At 40.9% G+C, this 13,455-nt stretch overlaps 1 protein-coding gene across 1 annotated transcript; it reads right to left on the reverse strand.

Moving 5' to 3' along the window:
* Positions 1-3,304: 3,304 nt before the first annotated feature.
* Positions 3,305-11,339, reverse strand: slc7a5 (solute carrier family 7 member 5). The gene is made up of 10 exons (XM_037254729.1): positions 10,557-11,339; positions 8,364-8,489; positions 7,276-7,381; positions 7,004-7,048; positions 6,799-6,922; positions 6,132-6,235; positions 5,928-6,024; positions 5,139-5,288; positions 3,996-4,173; positions 3,305-3,899 (listed from the first exon to the last, which is right to left on the reverse strand). The coding sequence occupies exons 1-10, from the start codon at positions 11,083-11,085 to the stop codon at positions 3,853-3,855; spliced, it is 1,506 nt and encodes a 501-aa protein (XP_037110624.1). The 5' UTR covers positions 11,086-11,339; the 3' UTR covers positions 3,305-3,852.
* Positions 11,340-13,455: the final 2,116 nt, after the last annotated feature.

The following is a 13,455-nucleotide window of genomic DNA, read 5'->3' on the forward strand; positions in this document are numbered from 1 at the left end:
TTTTTTTTGCCTAAGAATTCTAAGACCGAAAAAGGAAAACAGAGTCTGGATCTAGGTAAAGAGGCATTACCACAAAGTTCAAGATGAAGTTCAAGTTGGAAGATGAGTGTCAAGAAATTCCACAGATCTAACATGGAGATGTTGTTGTCATTATCAACCTTTGCCAAAGTCATATATGAATTTGATGTAAGTCCTAGTGAGGAAGCTCTCGGCATACATCATGACTGTGGCATAAGGGTGTCAAAGCAATCATACATCAGTCATCCACATTCACTTGGCCTTCGTTTAATACGCTGAATTCTTGAGAGGATTAAGTTGTTGCCTTCTGTGAGCATTCATCGGCTGAGTGTCATTTTGACATCAGTGAGCCAACTCGTCCCCAATGTAATCCCCCCGCAACACTTTACTGCAAATAAACAGTCACATGTCACCATTGTTGAACAGGTCCCGGAGGAAACAAAGGCTCCGTAATCTATTAGGCACATGAGTACTGTTCAACACTTTACCCATATGTTATCATACAGAGATAAAACAGCAACATATATGTGTTGATGCTTTCCAAATGCTAAAAAAACAACAACATGAAAACCAACACAATCTTCTAGAAGCAAAACCAAAACTCAAATGAAGCAGTGAAACTAGGATTGCATGTGAACAAAATTTAAAGTGCTCACAACTAACAATGCAAGTAATAAAAGCATTATTCTTGACAGACGTTGCCCAGTTCACATATAATTGGGAAGTGTCTGAAGTAAAACAAGGTGGTCTGACCAAGACACAGGGATCCAAATTGGGAAGGCGGCAGCAGCTATTGGGACTCTGAGACCGCTTTTCAAACACAGCATATTTAAAAAATTAGATATGGGTTTGATGGTTTGACAAATTACCAATGAAAAACTTTAGACGCAAAAGCCCGTGCATATTCAAATGGAGATACTGAGTTGGGATAAATAAGCTACATACAAGTGGAGTCTAAGAAAAAAATGAGGCAGAGGAATCCATTACTGTTAAGTCTCAATATGAGATCCAAAGAGCTTTCACTATCAGTGAAGCAAGCCATGCTAGGTTTGGTGGGGTCATCAGAGAGATCGCAAAAACATTAGGTTGAACTATTTTGAACATTTTAAGAAAGAAGGCACCTGTGAGATCAGCAACACAGCAACAGGACCCAGAAGGCTGCGGAAAACAACTGTGTTGGAGGACTGGAGAATTCTTAAACTGTTGGTGAAAAACACCTTCACAACAGTTGGAACAATCAAAAACGTTCTCCAAAGATAATAAGAGACGACTTTACAAGAGTGAACACAAAAGGTTCACCACAAAATGAGTGAAAACATCCTCAATTCGGCATCTGCTGATGACCATGTGCTTCAGACCTCAGGCTATTAAATGTTAAAGTTTGAGTCAACATTGTTAATTCATCCCATCACTATCTGATTTCACGATTTACTGTCTGATCCTGTGCCACTTTAATGTTTGCCCTCTTTGTTGTGACTTCAATCCCACTATATATTCATTTTAGAACAGTTCTGAGATGTGCAGTACATAAAATGAAACAGTGACCTACTAATAATAGCAGGAGATAAGGGAGGAAATACTCTCCAACCACCCCTCTACAAATTTTTAATGGGTTGCTGTTGCTTGTCCACCATCTTTAATGTGTCTGTTGCTGCATGCAGTGGTCAAACATAAGCAGTGTTACGCGTCAAATGGTATTTGGGCACCTTTAAAACAATCACGACCCAACCGAACAGAAATAACACGAAAAACATAACGTAACACCTAAAAGCAGGACAAAACAATTTATTTGAAAAGTTTTTCCATAAAATGAACTGTAAACAAAGGAGATTAATATTAACCAACAGTGTTTTCTAGAAAATAAATAAATAAAATATCTACAGTCCTAAACAAGTTAGTTTCCCCATCCACATCTCATCATGTCTGCAGGATTGTACTGTACTTTTAAGAAAAGAAAAAAGAATAACATGATGTACGTTGTGCAACATTGTCTCTATGGCAACAATTGGGTGCCTAAAAGGTGAGGAACGCATCTTCCGAAACCATGAAAATGAAAACATGATGACAAGACAAACTAGGGGTTCATAATGTGTGTCAACTATCCCCAAGACAAGAAACTAAAACCGTTTTCGACATGAATGAAGCATTATTATGGAGCTCTTGTCTATCGCCCTCTTCTTACATTAAGGACATACCCACATGCACACACCAGGACAGAAAACATGGACCTAACATTTTTGGGTGTTGATTACAAAAAAAGTCCGATGTGCATTATGACCATATTCCCATACATGTGCTAATCAACTGACTCACAGACTCATGAATCGTGTTTGCATGTAGCATAATTTCCAGACCAGGGGCCTCTATTTTTTTCCCACGCTTTTGCTGCTTAAAGGGGAAGTCAACCCAAAGATTTCCTTTATAATAATAGTCTAAACAGGCGGCTCGGTGGAGCGCTGGGTAGCACGTCCGCCTCACAGTTAGGAGGGTGCGGGTTCGATTCCACCTCCGGCCCTCCCTGTGCGGAGTTTGCATGTTCTCCCCGAGCCTGCGTGGGTTTTCTCCGGGCACTCCGGTTTCCTCCCACATCCCAAAAACATGCTTGGTAGGCCGATTGAAGACTCCAAATTGCCCATAGGTGTGAGTCTGTATGCTTTTTCGTCTCTGTGTGCCCTGCGATTGGCTGGCAACCGGTTCAGGGTGTCCCCCGCCTACTGCCCGATGACGGCTGGGATAGGCTCCAGCACGCCCGCGACCCCCGTGGGGACTAAGCGGTTCAGAAAATGGATGGATGGATAATAGTCTAAACATGGCATTCTGATTAATAGTTCTGATTAAACGTTTGTGGAATATGACTTAAGCAGCAAAATGTACTTTTTATTATCCATCTCAGGCAGCTATTTTGCCACTCGACCAGTGGTTCTTAACCTTGTTGAAGGGACCGAACACCACCAGTTTCATATGCGCATTCATCAAACTAGTGAAATATTTTTTTTTTAAATTCATGTTTTTTACTGGTGCACAAAATGAGCCGTGCATGAACATCACCTTGTTCAAAGAACAAAACCAACACAATGCATGAACTCAACAAATTACATACTGGCAAATCAGAATTTACACGATAAATCAGGTTTGTTCGGACCTCCTCAGTGGAGGCTCTGTCGAACCCCTGAGACAGACTCACCCCTAGGGTTCGATCGAACCCAGGTTAAGAACCACTGGTCTAGACTGAAAATGACCCTATTTGTGTATAAATTCCTTTCTCTTTTTTCGACTTAAGAGGGTGTGGCTCAGTAGTCCGGAAATTACGGTAATTAAGATGTGGCTGATACCAGCAACTCAAAGGTTGAGTCGCTACCCAAAGATGGTTTAACAAACATTATTAGACTAGAGACTAATACAAGAAAAAAAAGTTTTTTAAAAAAAATAAAAGGCTCCAGCAATTTTTGTTTTGTTTGAATTTCTTCCTGCTACTTGGCCCAAGGTTGTTTAGAACTGAACTAAAAATAAAAACATACATCATAGAAGAATATAAAGACGACCCTAACATAAGTGCAGATTAGTCAGTGACTAACGGAAGTCAACACAGCAGCGGACAAAAAGTTGTACACTGAAGTACAGTACTTCAGACTCATGCATGATGTGGTCTTCATCACTTCTTGGCATCACCCTGCAAAGTGTATGTGTGTGTCTGTGTGTGTGCGTGCATGTAGGCGTGTGTGTGTTGTGTGTCGTTGAGAGAGGATAGCGAGTGAGAGAGATCATCAGGGCTCAGGGCTGTTGAGCTGTGATATCGGAGGAGCTTGGAGGAGACGATCGAAGCTCTTGAGACACCTAAGGCACCACCTCCATTGCTTTCTGGCAAAAGACCGTGGTTGAGACTGCAAAACACACATGTGCAACATTGCCACAGTTATCCACTGAAGTAGAACCGCTGCTTTTACGGAAGGACGACTCAAAGACAGCGAGCTACTCACAAATTGAATTCAACAGCCACTTGGGTTTGTTCTTCCATACTACACCAAAGAAGTAGACCGGTAGACCGGTGGCAATGATGCCAAAACCAATCCCGCACTCTTTTGGAGTCTTCCAGAAGGATACGATGATGAGGAACAGGCAGGCGAGCACAAAGCTCACCGGGAGCAGGATATTCACCTGCGAGAGAGGACGAAAGCATCAAATAAGGAATTTTAGATCCAAATGTGAATCACATCAAAGATGCTATGAAAGTAGCCAACAAACACAGATACAGGCAATACTGAAATTGCCATCACACAATTTGACCAGAGAGTGTACAATGTAGCTCTGCTGGGTACGAGTGAATATCTGGAAATGTAGCAAGTGCAAGTGGAATGTGGGCACCTTTGATCAATTGCCCCATGCGCTTCACCAAGCACAACAAATGGAACTGGTGGGCAACAGGAATGTGACAGGCGAATAAAGGAGATAGTGAGGGAGAGGGAAACAGTGAGAGGAAAATGAGACGACAGACAGTCTACAGTTCAGCTTCTCATTTGTGGATGTAACAATTGCTTCCCAGCGTTGCTATTTCTACGGTTCCTTGCTGGCTATTCAATTTTCAAGAAGGCAAAACAAAAGTGACAACTTCAGATAAAACGCTTTCAGTAGGTTGCATGTGAGCGTTCACATGCTCGTATGCAACCAAATTGCAAGGATGGCACAATGGTCCTCTGTGTGTTTGGCGAGTCCTGCAGCAAGTGGGCCAGTCACTATACCAGCAGCTGACAGGCATTCAGTTTCTCTTCTGTCCTTTAATCTCAAATCAGTGTTCCTTTATTATTCTCAATGAATGAATGAATCTTTGTTGGCAGCGTGAGACAAAGACAGTGCACTGCTAAAATTGCGACCAAGTTCAATATTAAATGAATATGAGTATGCTGTTCAAATGTGGCAATAATTTTGCATCAAACCTGAGCTACTATGATGCCAAAACATTGTTGAGTAGATGTTAAGTTTTGTTAATGACATCTCCAAACTCTTTAGATGACCTCATCACTTTGTTTTGCCTGTGCTACTTTTGATTTGTACCAATTTATACCTGCCTTTCAGACAAATATTGTTCCCTGCTGTCATCTGATTGGTTGATCCAATCGTCTCACCTTAATTGGTCTTTCTAACTCCGGCTTCTTATGACGGAGCCACATCATCCCAACAATCGCCAAGGCGATGCAGAGCCAGTTGAAGAAGCTGAAGAAGTTGATGACGGAGAAGATGTCATTGGAGAAGGCGTAAAGCAGTGTCATTAGACACTGGCGAGAAGGAAAAAAACAAGAAAAACATTATTGAATACCATGTGAGTGTTTTCACTGAATGTTATGGTTCAGAAAATTCTACTGCAATTCTTCTGTCAGAGCCCTCATTACAAATTGACTTTGAAATTAGTGTGACAAATTCCCTTACTATTAATTCGAACTAGTACTGTTTCTGTATTTGTAACTTAATTGACCAACATAAACAAAAAAGACCCCGATTAACGCTTTGAGCAGTCACCCTTTTGAAAAAAAAAATACATATAACAGATTTGTCATCTTATACCCCCCGAAATGTCAATCTTGGAATTTTAAAGAAACATGCATTTTTTATCACCCCATTTATAGCAGTTCTCAGTTGTCTTTAAAAAATAATTGCCTGTTTTGGTGGTACAGTCAGGATGTGAGCTACTTTGCCAAATACTGTATGTATACTGGGCGAGTGACTAGTATTATTTTGTTAACACGATGATTATGGGCAGAGGTGGATTTGAGCGCAGCACACAACCCTCCGAAACATGGACTGTATTTTCCATGACACCCCTTTTGAAGGTAACCTAATCCATGAGAAAATTAAACTTATCTGAAGGGGATAATAAAAATTTTACACAGTATATCATTTTATTAAACTTTACTCACGGTGAATATTAGAGAAGGAAGCGGGGTCAGTAAGGTCGGATGGATCATTGACAGCAGACAGGGCAGGTGTCCTTCCCGGGAGCCCACAAAGAATAACCTATGATGACCAGGAATAATAAGAAATTACATTTTTACATGACTAGAAATGCGGTCAATCTGAATTTCATCCGTTTGCGGAAAAATGGATATTTGTGCAGTTGTTACCTTGATGATGTGAAGAGAGAACCATTGACAGACCCAAAGCAGGACAAGCCCACAAACACTGGAATGATCCAAGCCATCACACCAAGGTGTTTATTGCCAAAATCCTAAAGGACAATGAAACGGTGAGTCCACAGTCTCCACAATATTTGTACTTTGATTATGTCTATAATAATTCAGCAGAGGAACACAGCACAGTAGTAGACTAGGTGTAAAAATAAAAGTGCTCAATCTTGTTAATCTTGACATCAAGTAAACATGACCTCGTTACTCCTCCTAATCTCTAATTTCTGCAATTCCCAATTCTTCCATACGGTAGAAGATTTAACTGTGGATCGTTGGGCTACTGTACTGCAGTGGAAAAATGTGACCGGTAAAAAAACTTGTGTGACCGGTATGTTGATGATAAAGATGATGTTAATGTGATAACTGAACTAAGGCCTGCTCGGCACCGGACACACGCTGCACTCAAATGCATGCGGGTGGTCACGTTTTAATGTGGTGATGTCACTATTTACACAGGAGACAAAACCTGGTTAGATTGATCACCTTGTTAAAACAGTAACCACAGTTGTTTTTAATGTGGCGATGTCACTATTTACACTGGTTGGATTGATCACCTTGATAACACGTAACTGTTTTTTTTAAACCAACTGCTAAAAGCCCTTACCACAGCCACAGCCTCCGAGTTGAGCATCTCGTCAGTTGAGAGGGTGGTGAAATACGCCAGGTTGGTGAGAACATACACTGCTGTCACGATTGGCAGAGAAATGATAATGGCTCGAGGAAGATTTCTGAAAATGACAGAAACAATAATATTGAATATAGTTTTATTTTGGTTTGATCGCTGACATGACAATCAGTCGTAGACTTACTTGTAAGGTTCGATCATCTCTTCAGTAACAAAATTCAAGTAATTCCTGCATACAGGAAGGGGAGATAAAGCTTGGTTAAAATTATTTGGAAGTATGAAGGAAATTAGAAAGGAAGTTGGGATGATCATCCATGTTCATCAAAAGTGTGTATACACTATGCAAAGTCATTATGTGGTGTTATTTACAAATTATTTACAAATCACAGAATGGTGACAGATGTGATAAACAAGATATGGATGCAGTGCAATGGTTCACAATTTGATTCAACTTACCAACCACCGTAAGCAAACAGGCCACTGTAGAGCGCCAGACCGATGCTGCCAAACTCATACTTAGAGCCGTCAAAGGAATTTTCAGGGAGAAGTGAATCGGTGCCACCTGACGAGAATGAAGAAGAGAGAGAAAATAGGGCACAACTTCAGAATCATTTCTTTCCAAACGATAATAAACACCTCAAGGAATGTGTAGTAGCTGGTGTCAATGGAGCAATGCAGCAACAAGTAGCGAGTGCAGTGCCGAGGTGACCATCCTAGTTAGCCAGAATTAAGATGAAGTACATTTATTAAACTAGACTTGTGCATGTCCCCCCCCCCCCCCCCCCAAAAAAAAAAAACTGTATGTGGATGATGAAAGAATTTCAATATTTAGAGCCGTTTCAGACTGGCTGAGGCGTGCAATTGTTGTCCTGGAGGATGGATCAACTCAGCGCAGGAATCAAACTCCAAGAAGTGAGCCGGACAACTGTTGAGAAGGAGTGTTGAGTAAATAACTTCAGCTCACAGCCCCTCCTGTAGAACTCCTGATTTCTGCTGGTTTCAGGGCATCTGAGGCACATTCCTGACAGGGCTAACCCTCGCAACTTGTACACACCACATTCTCAGACACAGCGTCGGTTACTACCTCAACAGCCCCCGGGCATGTTGCTATTAGATGGGTAAACCCTAAACCTACTGTACATACTACGCGTGAGAAATACCGAATGGCCGAAGTGCTTGTTGCTTGTACAGGACATTACAACGGGCCACCCAGGGATGGCGCTAAACTGGGGTTGGTGGGTGTTTTAGATATTATTGTTAATTTAATTAAGAATGTGCGAATGTTTGTTTGTATATCCGTCTTTATATATTGGCTGCTGACAAATTCAGGTTTTACTGTTTCTTCCCCAAGGTCAGCTGAAATAGGCTCCAGTTCACCTGTGACCCTTGTGTGCATCAGTGGTAATACATTTGACAAAATGGATGGATGCGTGGAAAGTTGGAACACTTGTTCAGACCCAGGCCAATTGTGGTTTAAAATGACAAAGGAGATGGTTAGAAAATGCAACAAAAAAATAAATAAAAGCTTATAAATGTTGGGGTACCTTGACCAATCTTGACAAAGCCAATGATGATGATCAGGGCAAGAGCCAACAGCTTGGCTGCAGCGAAGAAATCCTGAACTCTGGTCGCTGCCTTCACGCTGTAGCAGTTCACAAAGGTCAACAAGACTGCCAAGCCAGAAAAGAGAAAAGAGTTAGCCAGTGAGAGAGAAAGCACCTTTATGTAAGTGCTCTTTGCCGTTAACAGAACATAAACTCGTTCTTGGGAGCTTATTACTTTCAACACGACAACTTGATCGTCTCCCCACCCATGTAGAGTCTTGGCATGCCTCATCTACCACAAGGCACAGCGCACCATTAAAAGCGAATAAACCAAAGCAGCAGGTCCCTTCACAGTTCCTAAATCAGGTCGGAGCCACAACACAAAGATGAGAATGGGCACAATGAGGCTCTGTATTCACGAGAATGACAGTCTAGTGTGGAGAGCACACATACCTAACATAAATCAGACTCCCCAAGCATATAACAGGCTGATCATTCCATTTTGGAACAGACATGTATCGCAGGCATGTACGTACTGACTTCTCATGCTTGCACATATTCTTTTTAAATTAAGATAGCCAGGTAAGAATAAAACGGTGCCTCTATATAGTTCTCATGTGGTTTAACACTGGATTAGCCCTCGAACCATATGACGATTATAGGATTAGGTGCTACCACACATGCTAATGCATTAGTTGTTTATGTTCCTACATGGGCCCGTATTTATATGTGGTGAAATTTGGAGATTATTTGAGTCCATTCCTGTTCAACTAAATCTGTAACGTCCCAAAAAAAAAAGGCATTCACACTGAAATGACTTGATACAGAACAAATATCAATAAGCAAGGAACGCCGACACAGATATACAGTATTGTATTGTGTTTAGGACTGTACAATACAGTATATCGAACAATTGCGTTTGCTTATATATGACATTGACCAATCAGATGCAACTTTAAATGTGTATTGCCATCCAATAGGAGAACATTGTCTAGGGGCATTACTAGCATTAAAAAACTTGATTAGATTAATACATTGAAAATGCTTATTTTGGCACATGGGGAAAAAAATCCTTCGTTAATGTAATTTCTTTCATTAGGTTATATTTACTTTATATGTAAATGTATACATAATATACTGTATTATTACAGTACTATATTATATTTGCATAGAATTTATATATACAGTACATTAGTATTGCAGTATTATATCTATATCTATGTTATTTGTTTATTTATTATTTATTCATCACTCTTATTATTCATTGTTTGTGCCTTCTTGTTTTTATTTTGTGTTGTTTACTTGTATGTATATCGTGTACTATGTCTTGTCACCGTGGGATAGTGGAAACGTAATTTCGATTTCTTTGTGTGTCTTGGCATGTGAAGAGATTGACATTAAAGCAGACTTTGACTTTGCTCTCTAAATAAACCTATAGTATTCAACACTCACATCACATTTCACGTGTTTATATCCAATATCATGCAGCCCTGATTATGTTTGAAACTTGAAACATTTGAAATCTATGACTCTAACCAAAAGAGCCCTATAAAATTGTCTTGATGCAAAACAAACAACATGATCAGATCCGATGAATATATTTGAGTTTTTTGTTTAAAACTTCCTTCCTGGAAAGCACATAACCTTTAAATCTGAACACGATGATGATTATTATTATTATTATTATTACTATCATTATTATTATCATTATTATTATTATTAACAACTATATTGGTAGTAGCAACTACTTCATCGCTCACAATTATCGTATTTATTATCGTCATAAAGTTTCCGTGTAATTCATAGGTGAAGCATTTTTAAAAAATCAAATATAGTAATTCATAGGTTAAAGCATTATAAAAAGTCAGATATACAAAAACAGAAATACTGATACAAAGAATGAATACAAGTGAAATGTCAGCTTTAATATTGAAAATCTGTAATTTTGTGCACTGTACGTGAATGACGTAATATCTCGTGCGAGTAGTTTCCCACTGTGGCGCCATACATTAACAAGCGTGCGCTTTTATGTCGCTTTTTTTTTTTTTTAACCCTATTCGGGTACAAAAACGGAAAAGATAATCGATTATGGCCATTAAAATAAAATACATAAACAGTGCGACAATCGTCAATTTCTAACTTGACGAGAGGTTGCATCATCCAGGCGGCCAACTGTCGAGCTCGGATACTCACGGATGCAAAGGCAGGCCACTAGTTTAGCCCCGTTCTCCGGTACCGAGCACACGGGGAAAATGGGCTTGAGGAGGTACGTGGCGAAAACGTAGGCGACAATGTACTGCGAGGACGGCCGGATGATGAGCAGTTCGATCCAGAGTTTGAGGAAAGCCGGCAGCGAGCCGTACACCTCAAGGATGTAGGCATAGTCCCCTCCGGACTTAGTGATGGTGGTCCCCAGCTCGGCGTAACACAGCGCTCCCACCGTGGAGAAGACCCCGCATACAGCCCACACCACCAGGGACAAGCCCACCGAGCCGCACTCCTTCACCACACCAGTCGGCGTGACAAAGATGCCCGAGCCGATGATGGTGCCCACGATGAGGGCCACGCCGTTCATCAGCGTGATGGTTCTCTTTAAGGCGACCGTTTCCTCGCCTGTCTCTCCACCGGCTTTGGCGGGGCTCCCCAGCATCTTCTCCGTGACCTGCGGGTCCTCGTCCTTACTCAACGAGGAGTTCGAGTTTCTTTTTTTAACCCCCGACATGGTTTCGTTAAGTTCCCTTTTCGTGCTTCCTTCGTTATATGGTGGCACACGTTACGGGCTGTCTTCCTCGCGGGCCGGTGCGCTGCCTGATGCCGGCCAGGCTCAACCACGAGGCTTCCGCTGAGTGAGTCGGCGTGAATCAGGGCAGCGTGTTTTCTACTCCACGGACGCTGTGCGCTGAGAGCTACCCCGTGTTTCCATTTCGTTCCTCCTCCAAGGCCAGCCTCATTGGGCGAGAAATTCGGTTCCAACCACTTTCGTACTTTTCTTCCCTCTAGCGGACAAAGTTGAAACGACACCTGTTTACATAGTGTGCGTCCTTAATAAAGCGACGCCACATATTTCATCGTATTTTGTGACGGCACGACACCAAACAAAATCGTCACAACGGCAGATGCACAGGTACCATCTAATGGAACAACCATTTTTGTTCTTCCTGTTACAATACATTGCGAGCTGGCATCAATAATTGAACAAAAATACACTTCTTGTCGTTAGTGAAATTTCACAAGGCACACCGGGTATAAAAGTGACCAAAATGAAAAACAACCTGCTAGTCTTTTGTGTAAAGAGAAACTGCTTTAATAGCATTTTATATCAAGTAATTTCTTTTTACGATCGTCCAACCAATGTCAGTAGTTTGTCTTTAAAGAAAATCAAGTATGAAGACACGTGCAACAGTTTGAAACTGTGTGACTTATGTAATAAAAACCACAATGAAGTGTTCCCGAATGTCATTATTTGTACCCCCACTATATCATAAATGATTGTTATTATTACGGGTTTTGACAGGACTGTATGTTTTCATATTCCCCCACTGGCAGATTTGTTTTCCAAAACTATCATTTGACATTTACTGAAGAACTTGCCTATTTGTTGTTAGTCTGCTCAGGCAAAACCCTGTCTCATATTAAAATGTGACTTTGGCGCAATCTGGTGGCATCTTCATGTCATGCACCGTTGTTGAGCTGAGGCGATGGAGTTTTTATTTAGTCGGGCTTTCAACTTTCTCAACTAAAAATTAAGCATTTTTCCTCCATCTTGTGACATCTATAGTAGGGCCTGACCAATGATTTGGAAGGCTGATTCATTTTCTTCTGCCAAATATCACCATCTGCCTCAACAAATTCCCATCGGTTAGCCCCCCATCAATTGTTTTTATTTTTATTCATGTTTAATGTTTTAGTAATGTTTTATTTTTTTTTTGTCATGAGTTAACTAGAGTGAACTTTGATGGAGTGACATACTGTAAACAACTCAAAGCAAGCACTTCATGTTCTATTTGGAGAATTGTGCCAAGGAAAAATTAAAAACATGTGCACGTGGGAGGGCTAAAACTATATTTAAAATGTAAGTCCGTGTGTTCTCGATCGTCGCCTATTTTTGGGTCTGGAAGGCATTCCCCTGTTCTGAACGGGGATTCACTGAAATGGCATTTGTTAGTCGTTCGAGTCCAAGAGACGCTGTTTCAATCTTGCTGGAAATGACTTACAATTGTTTTCTTCTGAAATATATGGCCAGGCTTTGCCCTGCGATTGGCTGGTTGCTAGTCCAGGAAGTACACCGCCTCCGGCTCCCTCAGTTGGGATGGACTTCTCCATCTTACCCAATATAGAAAATGAATGGCTGCGCAAGGATTTACAGGCCATATTAAAAATGGCGTGTCAGATCCGCTTTGCGGGCCTTGAGTTTCACACCTGTGCATTAAATTCTGCAGGACAAAGACTGTGATTATAAAAGCTAGCCAAACCAGTTTGTTAAACTCTGGAAAGGATAATTTCTTATGAGTAGATGCCAAGTTTACTTAAATGAACCATCAAAACAGCAAGGTAGTGTTCGCACATGAAATGATATGCATGCGTAAAATACCAGTCTGTACAGGTATGTTCAGTTTTGTTGGAGCATGAAGTTCAAGTGGATCTTGTTTCTTTCAGTAAAAGCGGATAAAACCAGGCAGACTGGTTTTGTAATCACAGGGAGACTATGCGGAACTTGATTGCCCTGACGCACCACGTGAACTGGAGAACGTTTTATTTAGACTCTTCTACTCTACATTTGTTTTCGTTAGAAGGCAACATGAGTCATGTGTTTTCATTACACAGCAGCTCTAGTATTTGAAATGTCCTTTTTCGCAAGGTAGTTTAGATCAGATTACAATATGTATCGATGATTTGTAGTTGTAACCAATTTGAAAAAGACCTGTTGTTTCTTTCAAACTAAATCTTAAGTAAATGCGCATGTCAATTGGGTTTACTTTCATTTAAGAACGGCTCAGATTCTATTTGTAGTGAGGTGTAACCCCGTGGCTGGCTTCGGGGTAAAGAGCAGTGAAAAGAATTCTCTAAAATTGACTACCGTGTACTCAACCCA

This window comes from Syngnathus acus, chromosome 6, assembly GCF_901709675.1.
Source record: "Syngnathus acus chromosome 6, fSynAcu1.2, whole genome shotgun sequence".
NCBI classification, from domain to species: Eukaryota; Metazoa; Chordata; class Actinopteri; order Syngnathiformes; family Syngnathidae; genus Syngnathus; species Syngnathus acus.

Excerpts from the sequence above, each read along its gene's own strand:
- slc7a5 (XM_037254729.1), bottom strand. The coding sequence starts at position 11,085 with ATGTCGGGGGTTAAAAAAAGAAACTCGAACTCCTCGTTGAGTAAGGAC. Across the intron at positions 7,382-8,363 it reads CTTTGTCAAGATTGGTCAAG|GTGGCACCGATTCACTTCTC; the intron begins GTACCCCAACAT and ends CATTCTCGTCAG. Across the intron at positions 6,236-6,798 it reads ACTCGGAGGCTGTGGCTGTG|GATTTTGGCAATAAACACCT; the intron begins GTAAGGGCTTTT and ends ATTGTCCTTTAG.